Here is a 15516-nt window from a genome sequence, read left to right as displayed (position 1 = left end):
CACACGAACATAAACAATTTGAAATTAAGGGCCATCAGTTCACATTAGCCTCAATCTGCATGCAAGGTTGCAGATTTCTTCCATTCAGGGGTTTCTCTAACAAAATATAATGAAGAAAACGGAATATTCTGAAAACATTGCATAAATATGCATATGAAACATACAAGATCTTGTTTGATCACTTCATTGTTAGGTTTGCTCTCTCCATAGAATACTTGTAAGCTGCTTCTGAGGTAACACCAGCTACAGACCTGTATATGATTGGTCAATCTTGTGAGGCTGTTGTGGATTGTGTCTGTCCTCCCAATACAAGGAAGCAGGAGAAAAAGATGTCACAAGCGGTCGCATCTCCAAGAAAACCAAAAAAAACAAGTTCTTGAGGAAACTTAGATCAGATTTCTATTTTTCGCATTGATCTAAGACAAAGCCTCTGCTGGGATTTATCAAAAACACAAATTGCATGTGTTGTACATTCCCAACAGTCTGACAACAGTTTCAAAATTGTTCGCCCAAAACAAGCATACTAGGAGTTACGGTCTCTGATTTAGAATAGTGTGACATGGCATGAAGATGCTTGGATTGTCCAAACAGTGAGGATTTGCGATACGGTTATAGGAAAGAAAGTTTTGTTTGAAGCAAGAAGTACACAATGGCAGTTTGAATTGTTCACCAGGTTCATTCAGCGTAGCAAAAAAACAAGGCAAACGTGTGTTCATAAGTACACAGTAAAAAATCTCAGCATTGGCAAAACATAGGCTTGTTGACAATATATTAAAGTATGATGAACATCACACATGTTCAGATGTACTATAAGTGTTTGTCTGAAAAGGCTATAACCATGGAATTATGTCACCTATGTTGAGATGTACCATCACTGTCCGTCTGAAAGGCTATAACCTTGGAATTATGTCACCTATGTTGAGATGTACCATCACTGTCCGTCTGAAAGGCTATAACCATGGAATTATGTCACCTATGTTGAGATGTACCATCGTTGTCTGTCTGAAAGGCTATGACATGTTCAGATGTACCCTCAACTGTGTGTCTGACAGGCAATAGTGGCACATGCGGTTTTAGAGGGAGGCCAACCAAAAAAAAAAAAAAATTACAAACCCAGCCCACCTGAGGTGCGTGGACGCAGACACGGACACGTCAATAGGAAAACACCCCCCCTTTCTGAATCCGCCAGTGAGTGGAGATTCTCCGTCCATGGAATATCTATGAAATTTTTTTTCAATGTAATGTAAACAGATGCTGGAGTAAAGTGTGCAGGTCGAAAAAGGTGAGCTTCATCTGGTATAACAAAGGCATGCCTGGGACATGGTTGATAAACCCAAAAGTCCATGTATCAGACTTAATCAGACGAGGACTAATAACTGGGTGCGTCAATGATTCATCAGATTAGACATATGGCAGTGTCTCTCGAGTCAAATGACATGAAGACGTGGTTTGAGGTGGAAAACACTTGTACCTTCACTAAACATAAAAAGTGAAACAAAAATCTTTTGCTAAAACATATTTATTATAGTTATGATGTTCTTGTTTTACTCTTCTTTTTCTTTATTTTTTTTGGTGACGTATCAACAGGAATATCGTGTTTTCGTTTTTTCCCAGCGATATCATTTTGAAGCTCAACTGTTTTTTCGTGTTTTCGAGAACTCTTCTTTGATTGGCTGAACAAAACATCAATAGAATTTTCATCCTCTGAAGGCAATTTCTATAAATAAAGAAATAGGAGATGTCATTAATGATAGAACAACTTTTCTCAGTTGCATAGCAACCAGCAAACAAGATTCTGATCTTTTCTCTTCCTACAATTGGTCACGTCCCTGAGAAACAGAGCAATTCTGTGACAGAAGAAGTAAGAACAGAAGTAAGAAATGCCGTTTATAACGTCTGTATATGTTTTTGATCAGTCTTTTCGAAATTTTGATATGACTTCAACATCAAACACAGCGGTCTATGATAATTAATATTATTCATATTTACGTAATTTTTGGAAAGATGTTGATAGCTAAATCCTATTTACTGAGACCCATATTTACCTCATCCAACCCATCTTCATCGAAACCCAAAGCTTTCATTTCTGTTTCATACATAGAAACTGAAACAGATTTCTTTGTTTCTTTGATAACAGGCTTGACATCAATATTCACTAAAAGTAAAGTGAGAAAAAAAAAATTGTATCTTTTTCTGCTATAATTTGTTTGTACCATGTACCAAAATGTTTTTATTGTTGCAGCAATTCCTATTTTTCACTCAGTTCTGTGACTATACGAAGTATGCAGTATGGAAATAAATACTATTATAATAATTTTATTTTAAATTAAGTTGGTCTAAAAATAGTATTTGGTGTTACAGTGTATGTAGTTCATGTCATTGACCTTTTTTTATGATTTAGACTTCATATTGGGTTTTAGTATTTTAGTACTGCAGCTTTCAAGACACAACAAAGCATATTTAAATTTTCAAACCCCTCTCCTAAAATTATTCATGTCCAAAAATACCTAAAATAAACAATTAAATCATAGGTCATAAAGTGCCCAAGCCAATAGACAAGTTTTAAGTTACAGCACCATCAGTCGGTTTCTGTGCGAAAATGGAGGTTTGATTTCGCATAATTTGTTTGCTAGTTTCGCTGGTTCTCGGCTTTCTGCTGAGCTATTGAATGCTTATGTGGCAAAATCAACTCCCCTACACAGACGAAACTGAAATATTTTTACAACAGAGCGCACAAATTTCTAAGGTGAAAGCGGAAGTCAAAACTTGTCTATTGTTCTCAGTCCTAATTAGTTAGAATTAGTATCGGAACTTGAGCAATAACTACATGTTTGTATGCACTTACGCAAACATTAATATAAACATAATTTTGGTGATGTGCACAATTATATAATATATTTTGTAAAGTGATTTGATATCCATTAATTATTATATCTGTATTTATAATAACTTGCTCTGAATTACATTTATGAATATTAATGAGATCATGAATGAATATGGGGCTAAAAAAGACAGTACCAGGTTCATCCTCTAAAAGATCCGCAAACATTTTTCTCTTCTTTTCTTCTCTTTTCTGTATATCTTTCCAGTCTTTTGGTCGATGTTTGAAGTAACCAATAGCACAGTTCCTGTAGACGAATCGGCCAAACATATCTTGACTCAGCTGCGACTCTCGTTTGGCTAGCTCCTCAGCTATTGTGTACTTGTTTTTCAGAGTAGCACCATTCCATATAGCATCAATGGTTCGACTGCCATGTTTAGTACAGGACAACTTGACGTACCATCCCTAATGAATTTGATGGATATGATATAAAATGTCAACACTCCAAGCACAGATGTAGTCATGTCAAAAACAGAACACTTTTGAGGTGTTCAACAAAAAAATTCACTTAATATTGATTTTCTTGAGCAAGAAATTAGTTCTATAGATTATCTGTATTTTTTCTTTAATTTCCATATTAATCGTGGAGCAAACCGATAACAAACTTGAATGCAGCCAAAGATATTTAATGGTATTTCATAGGAAACCAAACGATGTACAAATGGGATTGTGTGGAAATGGTATCTGTTAAATTTTGTCTTTACGAAGAACCGACAGTTATAGAATATTGAGCTTAAGACAGCGAAAATTTAGCAATTTAAATTCAACAGTAAATAGCGCTGTATCCATCAATGCATGGAGGATTGGAACATTATGCAAATGTGACCTTTCAATGTCTTTACATGAAAGTTCCCCATCTGCGTGACTTTCACCAGTATTGAAAATAAATTGTGTTTCTTTGTGGCGCTGAAAGGTCAGACACATATTTAGGTGTTTTATGTACCATATGAATATTTATTAATAGGTCTTATCCTATTCAGTTTTGCAATATCACTGTTATAAATCATTCAGAGATACATCTAATATGGATAATGTTGCACGGTGTCTACTAATCACGATAAATAATCACATGACTACTGAACCACATGTATTTTTCTGATTGATGATAGATAACACACTAGAATCATAGCATGATATTATTTTAACTGGTAAAAGTTGTCTTATCTTTTGCATTATGTATTAATGTACGTAGTGAATGGGGATAATAAATAAAATACCAGTTTTGCATCAACTGAGCATGTTACTGAGTGTGTGTGCAATGCATTATGGGTCAGAATTTCATATTTTGATCAACTGAGCATGTTACTGAGTGTGTGTGCAATGCATTATGGGTCAGAATTTCATATTTTGATCAACTAAACATGTTACTGAGTGTGTGCAATGCATTATGGGTCAGAATTTCATATTTTGATCAACTGAGCATGTTACTGAGTGTGTGTGCAATGCATTATGGGTCAGAATTTCATATTTTGATCAACTGAACATGTTACTGAGTGTGTGTGCAATGCATTATGGGTCAGAATTTCATATTTTGATCAACTGAACATGTTACTGAGTGTGTGTGCAATGCATTATGGGTCAGAATTTCATATTTTGATCAACTGAGCATGTTACTGAGTGTGTGTGCAATGCATTATGGGTCAGAATTTCATATTTTGATCAACTGAACATGTTACTGAGTGTGTGTGCAATGCATTATGGGTTAGAATTTCATATTTTGATCAACTGAACATGTTACTGAGTGTGTGTGCAATGCATTATGGGTCAGAATTTCATATTTTGATCAACTGAGCATGTTACTGAGTGTGTGTGCAATGCATTATGGGTCAGAATTTCATATTTTGATCAATTGAGCATGTTACTGAGTGTGTGTGCAATGTATTATGGGTCAGAATTTCATATTTTGATCAACTGAGCATGTTACTGAGTGTGTGCAATGCATTATGGGTCAGAATTTCATATTTTGATCAACTGAACATGTTACTGAGTGTGTGTGCAATGCATTATGGGTCAGAATTTCATATTTTGATCAACTGAGCATGTTACTGAGTGTGTGTGCAATGCATTATGGGTCAGAATTTCATATTTTGATCAACTGAGCATGTTACTGAGTGTGTGTGCAATGTATTATGGGTCAGAATTTCATATTTTGATCAACTGAGCATGTTACTGAGTGTGTGTGCAATGCATTATGGGTCAGAATTTCATATTTTGATCAACTGAGCATGTTACTGAGTGTGTGTGCAATGCATTATGGGTCAGAATTTCATATTTTGATCAACTGAGCATGTTACTGAGTGTGTGTGCAATGCATTATGGGTCAGAATTTCATATTTTGATCAACTGAGCATGTTACTGAGTGTGTGTGCAATGTATTATGGGTCAGAATTTCATTTTTTGATCAACTGAACATGTTACTGAGTGTGTGTGCAATGCATTATGGGTCAGAATTTCATATTTTGATCAACTGAGCATGTTACTGAGTGTGTGTGCAATGCATTATGGGTCAGAATTTCATATTTTGATCAACTGAGCATGTTATTGAGTGTGTGTGCAATGCATTATGGGTCAGAATTTCATATTTTGATCAACTGAGCATGTTACTGAGTGTGTGTGCAATGCATTATGGGTCAGAATTTCATATTTTGATCAACTGAGCATGTTGCAGAGCATGTGTGCAATGCATTATGGGTCAGAATTTCATATTTTGCATCAACTGAGCATGTTACTGAGCATATATGCAGTGCATTATGGGAGAGAAATGCCCACAGAATAAAATGAGAGAATATAATCACTGAATTAAACCTTATTTTGCAGTCGTGAGTTTAAAATATTACATACATACAATTATTAATAAAATTAAATATAATATATTTAACTTACCTTCAATATATTTATAAGTTGATCTATCTTCTTTTCTGTTATTGTGTTTGATTTAATAAAAGCCTCAATGATGTGACAACCACATGGATCGCATGCTACAAAGAAAAGCTCCTCAGCGGGCATTCCAAGTAAGCTATCAACAACGACACTGCAGTCAGTAAACTTTAACAGTTGCTGAAGAAGTAGCGAACCTTGGAGACTTATTTCTGACAATTTTATGCATTTAGTTTCCTTTTTATCATCTGTTTTCTCCTGAAAAAAACAACAGAAAAACTTTGATTGAGCAAGGTGAGTTGATGTAATCTACAATGACAATTGTTATCGAATGCCCATATGTCTGTTTCCGTATTTGCCCTGTTTAACATAATCAAACATAAACTGTGTTACTTTGGAGGTGAAGCTTTTCTAATCATCTTTTCACCACCAGACTTCCTTGCCCAAATTTCTCTCCACTTTAATATTCTTCAATATTTATTGAAATGAACCCAAATTTAGGAGCCAACAGACAAAATTTGAGTCAATTATTATTTTTTGCCCTACAAATTTGGCTATTTTTGTACCAACCTTCTGAAAAACTATAAACAGAATATTTTGTGAATTTGTGATGAAAAGAAGAGAATTAGTGGTGAAAAAGTTAAAGACACAAATTCAAAAATAGAAATTCTTAATATTTGCATCAAATAAATGACAAAGAACAAGTAAAAAATAAACAAAAGCTTAAAAAGAATTCTTGTGTGCTTTTTGTATTTAAGACATGAAGTACAAATAAGGAATACTATATTTACTTTATATTTACACTTAGCACATGTGCTTCTATTAGAGCAAATACAGCATTAAAAAACCAAACTGCAAGCAATGAACCGGGTGGTGCTACAAGTTGCTATGGTTTAACAATTATAAATACTTAATGAAATAATGACATTATATGATGACTTGATATTTTGGTCATATATCTTGTCAGACAAAAAAATTATAGCACCAGTTGCGTGCCTCTATCTGTAACAGTTCTTAAGATAATACAGTATTGCCTATTATTGTGGTCACATGACCATATATAATCATCTGAAACATTAGTCATATCATATTGATTTCAACCAAAAACTAATCAGGTTTGCACATTAGGCCAAAAAACAAACAAACTTATGTTGCCTTCAAGTCAGTCGATCGGATTTTTTTTTTTTTAACTTAATTTAAAATAGTTGATCCAGCTTTTGCTGTCATGCACACAGCAAACGTGTTCGCCACCGCTGTACACATGTACGTATACACGATGAGAAACCCGGAAGTGAGAATACTGACAGCGCTAAAACAACGTGCAAAAGCCGTCGGTTTGTTCGTGATGTTAGCGGATGAAAGTTTTAATATAAAATGTCACGTTTTGTAAATTCAATAAAATTTTGTGCATTTCATGCATTAAAAATTATATTTACTACAACAAACGTATTGTTTTTGATTCAAAATAATGTTTTTATTTAATTAAGAAAATGCTTGGTGCAGCGATATTTTTAATATTGTGCACCAACTACCCGTGCCTGAAATGCAATCATAGTATTCGAAACATGTCAGAGAGATACAGTTCAAAGTCACCACTTATCCCCCGATATTTCATATTTTTCGGTCAGTCGCTGGGGGCAGCAAAACATTTTTTTTTGGCCTTATCCTCGAGTTTCTGTGTATCAAGAAATTCATTGAATGGTTCTTGAGGAAAAAAAATTAAATGCCTTCAAATTGGCTAATTAATATGTAAAATTGGTAATTAATATGCACTGGACTTCAACCCAAAACTGATCAGGTCTGTGCAATATCCCAGGGCATATATGTACTAAGTTTTATTGAAATCTGTTGAATAGTACATGAGAAACATGTGAAAATGCTTGTATTTGGCTAATTATATTATGCAAATTAGGTAATTATTATGCATGTATATAAACCCAAGACGTTAGATTACATTAGATTGTTGCAATATCTTAGAGTATTTATGTACCAAGATTCCTTGAAATAAGATGATTGATGGAAAAACTGAAAACTGACTAATTATTATGCAAACCAGGTAATTAATATGCACAGATTTCCTCAAAATCCAATGATTGGTTCTTTAGATACTAATGGAACAGTCATGTAACAGCTAAAAATTAGCTAATTATCATGCAAATTAGGTATGCATGGATTTCAACCAAAACCTAATTAAATCTGCATATTAGCTCAGAGTATCTATGCATTAAGTTATATGGTTCTGGAGATATCAGTGGAACAGATGGACACATACACACACATACATACAGACAAACTAAAGGCAAAGACTCCCATTGAGTGCTTCACACATGGGAGTCAAAAAAGAGGGTACCTAAATTGTTTCCATGTTTCCCCATAGCAGTAATCTCCAACTGGCATAAATTTTGAATAGAAAATTAGTCAAAATTCCATTTTTTGTTTGTTTTTTTTGTTTGACTTTCAAACAGCCTGCCAGAGGGTGTGATAAATTTCCAGAAATGAATGTGAAAAAAGTGTGTTAGCTGCATGAGAGATATTGACAATTGATCGCTCTGATAAGACATAAATCTTCATAAACTAATTATTGAGGAATGTAGAAATTAACCTCAGAGTTTAACTCCTCATCCTTCTCATCTTTTTCATCTTCCAACTTGTGAAACACTTCATAGGTTGTAAACGAGGCAATTAACTGCACACAGCTTCTTCGTCTCGTCTTCGGCCGATAGCAATGGAAGGCCTTCAGTAGCGATTTCAACAATAACTCTAGAAAATAAAAAAAAATGCAAAGTAAGACCAAACAAGCAGCCTGTCGGCTGAGATAGTTCCGCTGTTAGCAATGCACATTTCAATTAAAGAACAGAAGATATCATTAGAAAATGAACAATATGTATAGTATCAAAGCAACAGTACTTTCTGTTTTCAACAAGAATTCAAAAATATCACTTTTCACTAAAAATGACAAAAATAATCCTCAAAATTAGATAATTGAAGATGTCACCACAAAATTAACAAATCTGAAAGAGATCCACATGTAGTACCTATATATGTAATATAAAAGCAATTGAACTTGCGGTTTTTAACAAGAAGCCGAAAATATCACTTTTTACCAAAAATGACAAAAATATTCATCAAAATTAGAGAATTGAAGATATCATTACAAAATGAACAAATCTGAGAGAGGTCCACGTGTAGTACCTATATATGTAATATCAAAGCAATTGAACTTGCGGTTTTTAACAAGAAGTCGAAAATATCACTTTATACCAAAAATTACAAAAATTAGAGAATTGAAGTTATCATCATGATATGAACAAATCTAAGAGAGATCTACCCAAGCTACATATACACCAAGTATCAAAGCATTCAGGCTTGTAGTTTTCAAGAAGAAGTTGAAAATGTAAAACATTGACACGGACGATTACTCATATGATAAGCTCCGCTCAACAAAGTCAACAGCGGAGCTAAAAAATAGGTTGGTTCTTCTAAAACCTGCGTCTCATACCTTTCAACAAAAGACATTTAATGTTATATACCTTGCTTGACACCATATTTAATACAGCCTTCTGCCAACCGTAGCACAATACCGATATGGTTATATGCCAAGATGTCCTCCATTATGCTGTTACACTCTTCAAAAATTTCATCAAACTTTTGTACAAGAAATAAAAAAAAAAAAAAAAATTGCTCATCAATACACAGTGATACATCACTGGGCTTTTCTCCCTTACAATATTGAAATTAATTACAATAAAGTGAATTTTTCAACAAAATATTGTGAAGGTTTTGCAATGTAATCTTAACACTCAAATGATATGGAGTTGAAAAAAACAAAACAAAGCAGACAATATGAAAAGAACAAATCGCACATTATTGATTACATACTTCTTCTCGTGTTGGTGAAACTGCGATCAGTTTTTGTAAAACAAAATTGGCGATTGGATGAACTGCAAACTGCAATATCTTTCCTTTGAAATACTGACAGTAAAGACGATGAAAGGATTCCTCAGAGGAAATTTGGAGTAAAACCTCAACAAGATGGCTGCCAACCTCATGTAAAAAAATAGTAGGAAGACTGCAAATAAAAAGAAAACAGTTATATAGCCTCAACGATATTCAGAATCTTAGCGACAGTGCACTTTGACAGCAAAACTTAGCACAGAAATCATTATTGTCAAGCAAATTTAAAAAAAACAAAACAAAACATGCAGTAAAACGCAACACTCTCGATGTATGCGCAACCTTGCATCTGCGGTGATTTCAACAAAATGTAAACTTCAATTTTTTTGCTCACGACATAAACTTCATGCATGTATTTTCCGTGCCAAAAAAACACCAAATGGTGCTGAAACATTATTCACAGATGATCTTATTGTGGTGGGCAATATTTCAGATAAATTATGGTAATAGATACTTACCTTTCTTCCAAATCATCCTCTGTGCCTTTACTTTTTTTAACAGCATCTGATTTTGATAGAAGAATTTCAGACAACTCACCACAGAGGGCGCTATTTACTTTATTTAGGACAAGTAACAGTGTCTGCAACACTGGGTTACTGACTGGATTTTGCAATAAATCTGTAAAGCAAAAGATCAAAAAACAAACAGTTTGAATTTTTAGAAAAATCACAAAATTTTGAAGCAGTGACCATTGCTAAAAGTTTTGTCAGTTTACAGCGAGGTGCAGTTAAAGAAATATTAATGGTTTTCCAAAATGCCTGCCTGGTTGAATCTGTTTCCATGGAAACAATACACCACTTTTATTTGGCATAATCTAAGACATGAACAAATAGAATGAGAATATAAAATAGCGGTAGTTATGATTGGCATTAGTATTATGCCATTATGCCATGATGTTTCACGATAATTCAAGTATGTCAGTCCTAAATAAAGGCACAAATATAATATTTAGACTTTGTGAGAAACTCTGAAACACATTGATATTATATATTATGTGTCATGGTAAACATAGATTATGTGTCCTCAACATGTTATGTACAACTCAGACTTTAACATAGACATTAGAGTGTGGTGGTTGTCATGCCATGCAAGCTTGTGATATGGGTCTCATATAAACAAAGATGGCGATTGTTGCGTAGACCAATGAGTACATACTGTTAGCAAGCTATAACTAGGCGATGGTTTTGGTGATTGGAAGGTATTGAAGGAGTCACGTCAACACTCATACTCACAATTTCCATAAGAAGAGCGCATTGAATTGTGGGAAAATCAATGTTTATCAACACAAATGTTGCACATGTGCATTTTACTAACATGGTTACAAGTAAGCCATCTCGAACCAGAATTTGCCATGAATCAAGGTCTCATGAAGTTTTAAGCATGTACCAAGTCTGAATAAAATCTGCACATGCACGACTGAGACTTGCTTCTGGAATGGTACAAATGCTTTTTCTTCATTCTTAGCACTAACATTGCCAGGATTTAGCCAGCTATCCAAATGTATACAATATACAAGACAAGATGCATGAGTGAGCGGAGATGTCGAAGATAAGGTGCAGATGCACAGAAGTTTCAGACTTCAATCGAAACAGGGAATAATTATACTACCGGGGTATTAGCACATTTGCTCTATAAAAAGTACATCTCCAGTAAAAGTGCACACATTGCATATATTTTATTCTATTTGACAACACCTCTGTCATGTGTACTAATAAAACAAATATGGTATGAATTTTCATGAAGGGAAACAAGGACATACCGTGAATATCTGTTCTTTCCATAACAAGGTTTGTTAATTTCTTTAAATTCTTTGAGAATTTCTTTGGAACGTTTCTTCTCTCTGTGATTGCTTCTTTTGTTTGTTTAGTACTTTCTATAGAAATAATCACATATTTATAATGTTAATAATTCATCTTTCCATCTTTTGTCAACAGTTATCAGAAGACGGACAATATAATTCACAGCAAGATAAACATTATGTTAATCGAACTAAACACTAAGAACTATTGCATGCGTGTCTTGCATACATACAACACTAAATCATGTTTCCAAAAAGGGTTCCTAATAACCAAACTTAATATGCACAGGGACTGTGAAATCCGACCACACAGATCCAAATTACAATTTATTATACCGTGTCATTGTTAAATCAAAGATTACATAATTCAGCAACACTACCATTCTTTGAAGAAATAAAGGTCCACTAATAAATGGACTGTCTTTCAGTGATAGAGGAGGGTGGTGGAACCAGGATTGACCATGCTTATTGTGAATATGGTATTTTGGCAAATTTGACATTAAAACCGAAATGTATTTTTTTTTTTCAAAATTTGCAGCACACTCACGTGAACAGCAAACGTAATTCTTCTTTTTCCTATCCTGAGTTAATAAAACATCGCATAAGTGTATGAGCTAAATTCTTACCTTTGTTTTGCTGTTGTCTTGATAACTTACTCCTAACCACAGACTCTGCTATGTGCACGCCACCGAGTACTTCCAAGAGACTTCGCAACACGTGACTGGCATAAGTATCCACCAAGACGTCACCGAGATGTTCCTTCATCACTCCGCAGACTTGCAACAAAAGTTCCTCCAAAGATGGAAGATCATCATCATCATCATCATCATCATCCTGCTCCTCCTTCTCCTTCTCACTATCAAGGAATTTAGGAACGAGCGTAATAACCGTCTGTAAAACATATGCTGCAAAACGATCAAAACACACCTTGTGGATATCTTCTGATAGACCAGCAAAAAATTTAGTGACTTCCTTCTGGCGAGCACTTCGCAGTAAACTTTCGATAAGTCTGCTGACAGTCTGGTTCTGTGATAGCTTTATTTCTTCTTTCTGGGTCTGCGCAAAAACATTCTGGATAAAGAGCTCTGCAGAGAATAATAATAGTTAAAAAATATAATGAGTGTAATTTAACAAATCATGCTAGTTGAATGAGTGTTCATGTTTAGCAAAAAAACACAAAAGGTATTGGGAGGGGGGGGGGGGTCAAATGGCAGAAAGACTTTTCATTGGAGACCCCATCCCTTACTTTAACTTAAATCCTAACCCCCAACGATATGCTAATTATAGATACAGTAATTGAAAACACCCCTTAGCTAAACCTATTTCAATGACGTGGATTTGTGTCACCATGGCAATTGAATTTAGTGAATGGTGATATAATAAAATATCTAGGTCAATTATGGCCACGTAAAATAATCTGGCTGGCAACATGAAACATACTATATAGCACTTCTATCCACAATTTAACAATTTGCATATGAGTCTTCACAGTCTTGTGATATGTAACAATATATGTAATGATCGCTGCTTATTTTGCAAGTACGAGTGATAAACGATGCAGTTTGCAGTAGAATAATGTGATAGGAAGTTAATCTCATCCTGGTAATGAATCAGTGTTGGGCAGTACAAGGGACATTGAATCGGATGTTGCAAACGAAATGCAGCCTGCAGGAGACTCGAGTTTGCTTGCTGACGAATCCGAGCTAAGACAATCATGATGTGCCTACCTGGACGTAGACAATCTAAAGTGCTTGCGTCCAAGATTTTTCCGTGGATGAGAATGTTATATGATTACTGTAAACCAGTTATATTATATACGCTTGAATTGATTTATCATTTTTGTATGTGTATAACATAATAAATTCTGGCGACTAACAATTTTGTACTTGGCTACTATACTTTTTTTTATACCAAACTTGGTTGTCATCGGCCACTGGGAAAAATTTGAGGGCTACCCAGAAATGCACATTTCAAACAAACATGTTTTCATTACTATCATGGTCATTTATTTGCCAGGGTCTCTCATAGGGTAGGGTCCACCATGGAACATCAATGTAGTTTCATGATCTTACAGTTACATCACAGGGAGGCCCAGGAACTATAATCAAAGGATGAGCGGGGCTAACCGAGTCGTAAACTTACTGCGGTTCCTAAAAAGTCTTGTAATTGGTTCTTGACACTGTGCCTAGCATTCCGTTAAAAATAGAATAGTTAATTTGGGTAGTTTTCTTGAAATATAGGTAAGGCTTTGGAAAAATTTGGAAGAGCAACTAATATTCTTCAAGCTGGTATTGTTAATAGACTTTATTTTTTATTTTTTTTGTCTGTCTTTTCGGAAAGAGTTTCTTTTGTACCCCCACCCCTAACGTAACACGAACCCTACCCCTACCCTCCAGCACTTACCATTTAATTGTACATGCCCCTCCTAAGGACATCTATAGTTATCTAGAGGGGGCATATACAAATGAATTGGGTTAGGGTTAGGAATGGGGGGTACAAAAAGAACTCTTTTTCCCCAGCCGATAAACCCCCTCCCCCCGCTCATAGAGACTGCATACAGTTTATTTTACCGGTAGTTCCTGGGCTTCCAATGGTTACATGTACAAAGTTTGTTGGCCTTGACACTATAGCCAGATGAGAAATTGACGGCAGTCTGTTTTAAATACACGGAGTTAGTCATGACATTGACGTCAGAATTTATAAATGACCAGTTTCACAGCTATGACTGGTATGATCCAGGGATATATTACACCCGGTTAATCTGGAGACACACGTGTTTGCAGTCACAGGCGGCGTAGTTTCAAATTCAACTCCGGAATCAACAACTACGCTACTTACCTTTCTCTTCTTCACTGCTAAATTCTTCTTTCAGAGTATCGGAAACCCTTCTGTAATAACCCATTGTCTCCTCATCCAATCTACCGGGAGCAGGCCGATCATTTTGTCTATTTTGACCTTTTCTAAACGGTGATTTCTGCGGCCGACCACGTTTGGTGGACGCTGCCATTTTGTGTATTGAAAACGAACGAAACACGCACTTGAACCACTTGGAGGCATAAACATAAGTTACAAAAAAAAAAACTTAAAACAGCGCCATCTATGGTTGTTTTATTCTTTTTTGAACGTTACACAGGGGTAATTTGACAAAAATCCCTTATAACCTTACTATATTTATACACAAACATTTTCATGATAAATAAATGGTTACTAAAAATTTTGATTTATTAAAATAAATAAACTTGTCCAGGAAGTATAAAGGGAAATCTGCTAAATTAAAGGGCGGTGGTTGCATACTGTTCGACAGGGGACGATAGTGACGTACACAACGTGTGTAAAATACATTGTTTACATGAAAGATTTGCTGCCACCCAATTAAGTTTGATATTACTAATATCTTGAATTGAATTTGCAAGATAGATTTTAATTTACATGATAATAACACACTATTAAGGCCATTGTCAGAATTATTTGACAATTATTTCATGTCTTGGAACTTAATCAGAAAAATATTAAAGTGTCCACTAAAGTTAACTGATCATGAAATCTTCCTATCTAATTCATCAAGATGTGTCTAGAAACCTTCTTAGGGGTGTTGTGTCTTTTCTTTAAATCAAATCTTATTATATTTGATGAGGCCTAGGGGTGTTTGAATTTGAAATGAAATTCCACCTGTTTGATTAAAAAAAAATAATTCACTGTGACCACGTCTAAATGCTTTGGAATGAACAATTCAATATTTTATCATTTATTGCACAATAGTTTCGAATCTGAGTGATTTTACACTCAAGTTTTGAGTTGCACATTACAACATAGTGGACACGCTTTTAATCAAGGCCTTCAAAATATTCACTACACACAGGAATTCTTTTTGAGCTACCTTTGATTAAATTTATCACACCATTCAAAACATGATGGGGAGGTGAGCAGAGTTGAAAAAACAAGAAAAAAACAATGACCTTAGTAGATTTGCACACAGTCAGCTTGTATAAAATTAACTGTATTGGAG

At 34.8% G+C, this 15516-nt stretch overlaps 1 protein-coding gene across 1 annotated transcript; it reads right to left on the bottom strand.

Annotated features, from left to right (window-relative positions):
* Positions 1 to 1503: 1503 nt before the first annotated feature.
* On the bottom strand, positions 1504 to 14583 carry LOC102801408 (nucleolar protein 9-like). Its single transcript, XM_085500427.1, has 11 exons — positions 14349 to 14583; positions 12137 to 12595; positions 11472 to 11585; positions 10171 to 10330; positions 9638 to 9827; positions 9289 to 9403; positions 8361 to 8518; positions 5765 to 6016; positions 3019 to 3286; positions 2046 to 2155; positions 1504 to 1717 (listed from the first exon to the last, which is right to left on the bottom strand). Exons 1-11 carry the CDS (start codon positions 14515 to 14517, stop codon positions 1529 to 1531), a joined length of 2184 nt encoding a protein of 727 aa, XP_085356553.1. The 5' UTR covers positions 14518 to 14583; the 3' UTR covers positions 1504 to 1528.
* Positions 14584 to 15516: the final 933 nt, after the last annotated feature.

This window comes from Saccoglossus kowalevskii, chromosome 6 (genome assembly GCF_978046115.1).
Source record: "Saccoglossus kowalevskii chromosome 6, keSacKowa6.1, whole genome shotgun sequence".
Classification (NCBI taxonomy): domain Eukaryota; kingdom Metazoa; phylum Hemichordata; class Enteropneusta; family Harrimaniidae; genus Saccoglossus; species Saccoglossus kowalevskii.
Note: the sequence above shows the minus strand (reverse complement) of the source record. Positions and strands in the feature narration are given on the sequence as shown.